Source organism: Sarcophilus harrisii, chromosome 6 (assembly GCF_902635505.1).
Source record: "Sarcophilus harrisii chromosome 6, mSarHar1.11, whole genome shotgun sequence".
Classification (NCBI taxonomy): Eukaryota; Metazoa; Chordata; class Mammalia; order Dasyuromorphia; family Dasyuridae; genus Sarcophilus; species Sarcophilus harrisii.
In genome coordinates, this window is record NC_045431.1 from 253,429,018 (window position 1) to 253,437,582 (window position 8,565).

The 8,565-nt window shown below is 31.6% G+C and overlaps 1 protein-coding gene across 1 annotated transcript; it reads right to left on the bottom strand.

Moving 5' to 3' along the window:
* Positions 1-3,987: 3,987 nt before the first annotated feature.
* Positions 3,988-4,920, bottom strand: LOC116420114 (olfactory receptor 4C11-like). Its single transcript, XM_031943704.1, has one exon. The coding sequence runs from the start codon at positions 4,918-4,920 to the stop codon at positions 3,988-3,990; it is 933 nt and encodes a 310-aa protein (XP_031799564.1).
* Positions 4,921-8,565: the final 3,645 nt, after the last annotated feature.

The following is an 8,565-nucleotide window of genomic DNA, read 5'->3' on the forward strand; positions in this document are numbered from 1 at the left end:
AATCCTGGTATAAATCTAATTTTGTATTGCTATAAGTACTTTGCTGAATTTTTTGCATCGAATTTGAATATATGCATGCATATGTACATACATCCAGAACATATGAGTAAAAGCCATTAATTCATAGAGAGGGAGAGAAAATGCTTCTAAAGAGGATCTTTGTGGGGTGTTGTATAGATCCATAAGTCAAACATTTATACATTTCAGGGAAGAAAAACATTGTAGGGAATGAGATAAATCTATTATTTATTTTGAAAATAAGGAGGGGAAAGAAGAAAAATGCAAAATGCATCAATACATTTTGCAGAAAAGAAAAAAGAGTGATTAAACAGTCTAAAACAAAGCTTAATACTTTCTGCAAGAGAAATAGCTCAAGACCTTTTACAATCTCTCTATTATAGAGATATTTTCAAAACTGTTTTCTTCTTTTTTGGAAAAGGCTGATCTCTTTTTCTATATAATGAAGAGATGCTGAAAAATATTCCACAGTTTTATTTTATGTCATTTCTTTATATGGAGACTGACATTGCTTAGTGAGAATGAAAAAGAATAATATAATTCTTAAGACATTTAAGAAGTTTTCTTTTAATTTGTTCCTACTAAAGATATACATACATATATATGTGACTACATTTCTCTTATTTTTCATTATTTAGCATTCTATTTTTCCCTGGTTACATGTAAAACAATTTTAACATTTGTTTTTAACACTTTGAGGTTCTGTATAACTATGTATACACATATTGGATTTAACATATATCATAATATATTTAACATGTATTGGACTATCTTCCATCTAAGGGAGAGGGTGGGGAGAAGGAGGGAAAAAAAATTGGAACAGAAGGTTTTGCATGGGTCATTGTTGAAAAATTACCCATGTATGTGTTTTGTAAATAAAAAGCTTTAATAATAATTACAAAAAAAATTTTGAGTTTCAAATTTTCTTCATTCCTCTCTTCCTATCCCCTCAATGAGAAGGCATATGTTACATCATGGAAAACATAATCATAAAAGTAATGTTGTAAAAGAAAACACAGACCTCCTCCCTTCCAGAAAAAAAAAAAAAAACTAAAGAAAAATAAAGGAAAAAGTATCCTGTAATGGAGATTGAGACATCATCAGTTCATCCTTTGGATGTGGATAATATTTTGCATAGGTCCTTCAGAGTTGTCTTGAATCATTGTATTGCTGAGTAGTCAATTCATTCCATAGCTGACCACCTTAACTGTTACTATGTACTCAGTATATGTCACTTTGCATCATCAGCTCAAGGAAGTTTTTCTGAGAGCATCGTTCTCATCATTTTTATACTACAATAAAATTCCATAAAAACAACAACACAATTTGTTCAAGTATTCCCCAATTAATTCTCATCTGCTCAGTTTCTAATTTTTTTTTTTGTCCCATGAAAAGAGCTGCTATAAAGTTTTTGTATGTATAACCCCTTTTCCTTTTTAAAAAAATTTTTTTTCTTTTGTTATATATGCCTATTAATAGTTTTCCTAGGTCAAAGGGTATGCATGATTTTATATCCCTTTGGGTATAATTCCAAATTTCTCTACAGAATGATGGATCAGTTTACAATTTAACCAACAGTGCATAGATGTCTATATTCCCCACATTTGCTCCATAACTTGTCACTTTCCTTTTCTAGCCTATTAGCCAGTCTAATGGGTATGATGTAGCACCTTAGAATTGATTTAATTTGCATATCTCCAATCAATGGTGTTACATTTTTTTCATATAGCTATAATATATATTTTATATCTTTTAGCCATTTTCTAAATTGAGGAATGGCTCTTATTTTTTATATATTTTACAAAGTGCCATATATATTTTTGAGATTATGTTATTGAGATTTAGAGATTTTCTTTTTTGGGAAAAGCTTGTTTCAAAATTATTTTCACAGTTACTATTGCTAATGATATCTCTCTCATGATAATTGTATTCTCTCTCCTTTCACACTGTTCTTTCTCAAAAGTGTTTGGCTTCTGACGAACCCCTCCCCCAATCTGCCCTCCCTTTTTACATCCTCTTCCATTCCTATTTCCCTTTCCCATCTTACTTTCCTGTAGGTTAAAAAAGATTCCTCTTTCACAGTCTAGTTTTATTTTATTTTTAGGTATTATCTCTTCATATTTAACCAATACCCTATATATACCCTATATAGAATTTATTTCCTTCTAATTGTTCTAATAATGAGAAAGTTCTTATTAGTTACAAGAATTATCTTGCCATGTAGGAATGTAACAGATTAACCTTACTAAGTCCCTTATGATTTTTCTTTCCTGATTGCCTTTTTTGCGTCTCTTTAGTCTTGTATTTGAAAGTCAGATTTTTTATTCAACTCTGGAGTTTTCATCACAGATTCATGAAAGTAGTCTATGTCACTGAATGTCTAACTTTTCCCCTGAAGGTTCTAACTGTGAGGGATTTAGAAGACCCTTACCCAAAATGATTACTCAGAGATCACTCAGTACAAAGCAGAAAAGTTGTTTATTGAAAACTTCTGGAGAATGAGCAGTCCCATCTCAAGATAAGAAAGAGAAAGCTCTCTACTAAAGAAATAGTAAAGATACATAGCTTTTATACAAGAAATTACATCACAAATAAGAGAGCATTGAGAAGGGGAGGGAAAGGCATCTAATTGGTTGTTGTTATTTGGGGAGATTAGAATGGAAGGTTTCTGTTTCCCTGAAATCTCCTGATTTCAAGAAACAGAAAGTCAGGCCTTCAGTCTTAATCAATCAGATAGTGGTTCAGCTAATAGACTAAAGATTAATAAATGTCAAATACCAATAAATGTCATCAGCTCAGGTTAAGTAAATATGTTTCTAGCTGGCCAAGGCTCAAGCAGGTATGAGCCTGCACATATTATACAGGTCATAAGGGAAACACAGAAATAATGAAAATAAAATACAGAAAAAAATTCATACATTCCTGTAAGTTCTTCACCTTATCAATTCCCCACATAACTACTATCCTATTTGCCCAAAAAGACTGTGTGACTCCAACTCCTAGAGATTTTAAAACTGACATAATTAATTCTCTTTTGTTCTAGTCCACCATTTACTATATATATCCCTAGCACATATTAACTGCTTCAAGAGAACAAAAACCTTTTCAAAACAGAATTAAGCCAGATACCTTCCTGTGCTTCTCCTTCCTCCTTTGTATATAATAATGATAAAAAAAAAACTTTGTATATAACAATATATATAATATACTCCAATTGTATATATGTAACTCTTTTTTTCTTCTTTATCTCATATCTTGAGTGATATAAATCATTTTCCTACCATACATGAGAAAAAGCTATTTTATAATTTACGTATAATTATTTTTTATCTCATATTACTAATTTGTAAAATAATAATAATATGAACAATTCCTTGTAAAAGACACACAGTTCCCTTCATTTGTTGGTGGGGTGTCTCATTTCGAATGAATAAAACTGTAGTATTCTGGTTTCTATGTTGTTGATCAATTGGTAGTATCTAGTTCATGATTGAAGAGAAAAGAAACTTATATGACCACGTTAAATGAAGAATGATTTCCATTTCATGAACCTTCTAGGCTAAGTTAAGCAACTAGTCATTGTCAATGTTGTTGCACTTAAGTATTGAATAATGAATAATAAATAATGAATTATAAAGTATGGATAAGGTAAAACAACTGACTTAGATCACAGCAAAATATAAATTCCCCCCTTTCTAGAAAGGATAGTCTGGGACCTGGTATACTGATTCAGAGAAAGCAGGAACTTTATGGCAGATCATCAAAAAGCATCTAGCTTAAGGACTTTAAATATCTATGACTCATTTTAAATACAGCCATAGCTTAAATGTTAACTCTCTCATATCTATCCATTATATGGAGATAAACAACCAGTAAAATAAGGTTACACCTTATATAAACCAAATAGAAACTATCATCTCAAATATGTCCATACTGATAAGACCGATCAGTTTTGAAAAATGATGATGTCTATCCACATTGTTTTGCATGTAAAGATTTTCTGCTGCTCCATAGTTTCCACATAGCTGTTTTAACTTCTTTATTTCTCAGTGTGTAGATCAAAGGATTTAAGAAAGGGGTTCCAATGGCATAAAACACAGCCACCAATTTATCCACAGGAAAAGTGGTCAGTGGCCTGCTGTATATGAATATACAGGGACCAAAAAATATGAGTACAACAAGGATGTGAGAGCTGCAGGTGGACAGGGCTTTGTACCTCCCCTCTCTACTCTGATTTCTCAAAGAATACAAAATAACAATATAAGAGCCCATTAACAATATAAAACTCACCATGCAGATAGCTCCACTATTAAAAACAACCAAGAGGTTTAACACATATGTGTCTGTACAGGCCAACTTCATCAAGGGTTGCACATCACAGAAATAGTGGTTGACTACATTGGGACCACAGAAGGGTAAACTCAAAACAATGAAGAGTTGGGCAATGGAATGCACAAATGACCCCACCCCGGCTAATTCCACCAAGATCCTACATACTTTCTTATTCATGATAGTCAAGTATTGTAGAGGTTTACAGATGGCTGCATAGCGATCATAAGCCATCAAGATGAGGACCAAGATCTCCATGCAGCCAAAGAAGTGCCCTGTAAATAATTGGATCATGCACTCATCAAAGGAGATAGTCTTTCTCTTACGTAGACAATCTACTATGAGTGTTGGGGCTGTGGTGGTTGACAAACAAGCATCAGAAAAAGATAAATAGGTGAGGAGGAAGTACATGGGGGATCCAAGTGTGGGACTGTACTTAACAGTGATGATAATAAGCAGGTTCCCCAAAATAGTGGCAATGTAGAAGATCAAGATGATGACAAATACTATTTTTTCCCTTGTTGGGTCCTTGGTTAGTCCAACAAGAAGAAATTCAGTCACATTATTTTTCATTTTTCTAATGTCAGTAGAACTGGGTTTTTAAAAGTTGAGTTCTACTTAATGTACAAGTTAGATAAAGAGACAGGATGAAGACACATTTTGCGTAATCTGGCAGCAAAGAACAATCCTTTGGCCTCAGCTTTTAAACACACCTATAATATTTAGACTCTTTTACTTCATTGAGGGAATCCCCACCAATGTATTACAGTTAGAATATAATGCAATGGTCATGTCATGCTCATTGTGCTTGGTGACTAAAGCTCTTCTTTCTCTGTTAGTTCAAATTCAGGATTTGTCTCCTAAAATCAGTGAAGTTTACATCATTGAAGAAGTTACAAAAGACCCATGCTCACTTTTGGTACCTGTATAAGGAAATATAGCAAGAGGAATCACATTGTTCTTAACTTGCATTAAATTTTAGAGAATCACTGAACATAAGGAGATATCATAAGCATTTATGCATAATCAAAAAGAAGGTTCTTTAACAAAATCTCTAACAATGTGTCATGCTGCTTACAAGTAGAGACTATCAATGGAAAGGAACTCTCTAATGGCAGAACATTGTCATTTCCAATGAGACTAATTCTTCTCTGTAACACTACACTCATTGCTCACAATTCCATGCTGGGATAAAACAAATGGAAAACAACCAAAGAAACAAAAATAAAATGTCTTTCTTCCATATGAAAGCCCTGCAACTATTTTCAGGTGATGGCCAGTATTATAATGTCTTCTGCTAAGGTCTTCTCTTCTTATATTAAATATTTACATATTTGTTGTTCATATCGTTTATTATTTTTTGTGAATACTCACATGACTCATCCCTTGCTTCTTCATTTCTCTACTCTTACCTGATTCGTATGGGCTATATTTATGATAATGCAATAACTTTTCCTGTTTCTTACATTAAGTTTTTAGTATTGTAGAAAAAGAAAATTGCATTTGAAATAATTACAAACATTAGCAGGACTAAAAGCAACAGGCAACTAATTTTGCCAAATTAGGACATGAAACGAGTGTGAGTGATTTTGAAATAGAAAACTTTTCCCTTTACTTTGTTACTAGATGACAAAACCTCAGTTTGAGTCATAATATCATAAATTTAAAATCAGGCAACAACTTAACCATTACCTAATCCAAACCAGTCATTTTGTAATTTAAATTTTGTAAATTTTGTAAAAGTCATTTGGTAAATTAAACAAAAAAAATTAAAACAAAACATTTTTTTAAAAAAATCTAATAAATAATATTAAAAGAAAAAAGAAGGAAGGGAACTCATTCCATATGAGGAATATGTGAAGGATATGTTAATTGCTACCATTTATCTGAGATTAGCAATTCTAGAGAGGAACCCAAGTATATCCTTTCATTATGCTGCAAGTTAGAGCAGGAACTGTATCCCACCTAGTACATCCTAACTATCACATTCTATAGTCTGACATCTCCTACTGTTAAAAGAAAATTAAGTCAGTCCCATTGATTTATTGGCATATATAGTCTCACAATATGATAAATGAGGCTCAGACCCAGACCAAGTTATACTAAATCAAAATTCTATCCCAGATAGCTACCCATGGGTTGTGACATAATGTAATAGTTATTTGAACTATTATTCACAAGAGAAAGATTTAAAATAGAATCTTAAAATACCATTAAAATTAAGGTTGTTACAAACTGATTTTTGCTTGCCTCTTTAATACTGTATTCATTCCAACCTTCCTCCTCAATTTTTAAGTTTGATTGGCACCTGAAGGAAAAACAAGATGCTTTAAATGAATCAATATTTTTTCAATAATGATTTCTTGAGTTAAGTAATATTGGGGAAGAATCATAAAGCAGTCAACACCTTTTATATGACTTTAAACATATAGTTATAAGTGATTTTATAAATGATATAATGTCTGAAAAATTACTTCCTTATCTATGAAATGAGGTATTCAGACCAGAGTGCCTCTATTTTTTTTTACCTACAGAAGGCTATGAATATTCTACAGGCAATCGATGCAAATTACTACAAAACTTTACTATTGCTTTTATATACTTAGATTCTAGTTGGGGAAGTAAGACATGTGTGAAGGCTCATCATAAATAAGAAGGAATAATTCAGGAGATTTATTAATTGGTATCTGAAGGATAAATAATCATTTGATCCCTAGACTTCAAGATTAAGTTATTTGATACTATTTTTTTTTTCTAAAAATGGAGTATCTATTCCATATACATTGTACAAATTAGTAAATTAAAGTCCAGCTGAAAACCTGGAAATACCTTTAAGAATGCTGGTTAGACAATAACTAGCAATGCTGATCATTACAATTAGAATACCAAGTCAAATAAAATATTTCCTTCCCTTTTCTTGCAAAATCAGAGAACTAGGAGTTATTTTCATTATATTATATCTGTGTTTGTATTTACTTATTAAAATGTGAAGTTTTATGTTTTTTTTAAGACATGCCTTGGGAATATTTTCTTCCTCAGGAAAATGGAAGAAAATCAATATTTTTGTTTGTTTTGATTTAGTTTTATTTTTTTCCTGTGGCTTTTGGTTGATTTTCTTTTCATTCTGGTTTAATGGTCTTACAGAAAATAAAAGCCTGTGATCTTCAATCAATCTATGAATTATATTATTATCTTCTTTGGGCAATTTATTGTTTGAAAAAAAATATTGATGGTAACTGGGTTTTGACAGATATTCTGAGTAAATGGATTTAGGGACAATTAGAGTGCATTAGAGGATAAGGAAGAGTAAATGAGAATGAAAAGAGAAAGAGATGATGCCACAATATTCATTGCTTTGTCATCTCATCCTGTGTCTTCTTCCAAGATCTAAGTTATAAAAGCTGAAAGATTTACCTTATCAGGAATTTACAGGCAAACACTAGTCCACCTTATCCAGATATCTCAATCTACATATGAAGAAACAGTCATAAAAAAAACCAAAAAAATCCTTCAAGATTATACAGATATCAGAGTTTAAGAAGTTAGATTAAGCCAGTTTCTCATGATTACAAATCCATTGTTTTTTGAACACTATACCTTGGCTACTGGATAGTCTTTAGATCATAATTGCATTCCATGAATTGTTCCCATTTCCTTAAAGACTAAAACAAAGAAGACCAGAAAAATGCTAGAATAAAATCTCCAAAATTTACCAAAATCATTGGTTCACCACTAACTAGCCTTTCTTCATCTTTCTTAACTGAAATCTGAAGACTTCCTTTTATAGGGTAATTGACACAGTAAACCTAGAAATAATAGTTCACAATTTGAGGTAGAAAACTTTATCACAAGTTTATTAAATCTTAAATCGATCTTATTAATCATTATCTTAAGGATGTTGTTTATCTTCTATTTTCATCTTTCCAGTTCTGGCCTCCCTCACTACTCAAGGCAAATCTCAGCATCAGTCCATGAGTGCTTTCAAAAAAGCAGAAATGTTATTTAAAAAAAAAACAGTAACTTTTTTTAACAGGAGGAAATTTATATATTCCCTGGATTACCATTCCATTATGCTTCTTGTCTGAAGTCCCTGAAGTGATACTAGAAGAGGCACTTACCTTTGGCAAAAAAGAAAAAAAAATGGAATATTCTTAAATTTTCATAAAGGAAAGAACATTTTCCCCTTTTCTGTTACAATAAAGATCAATACACTATTCT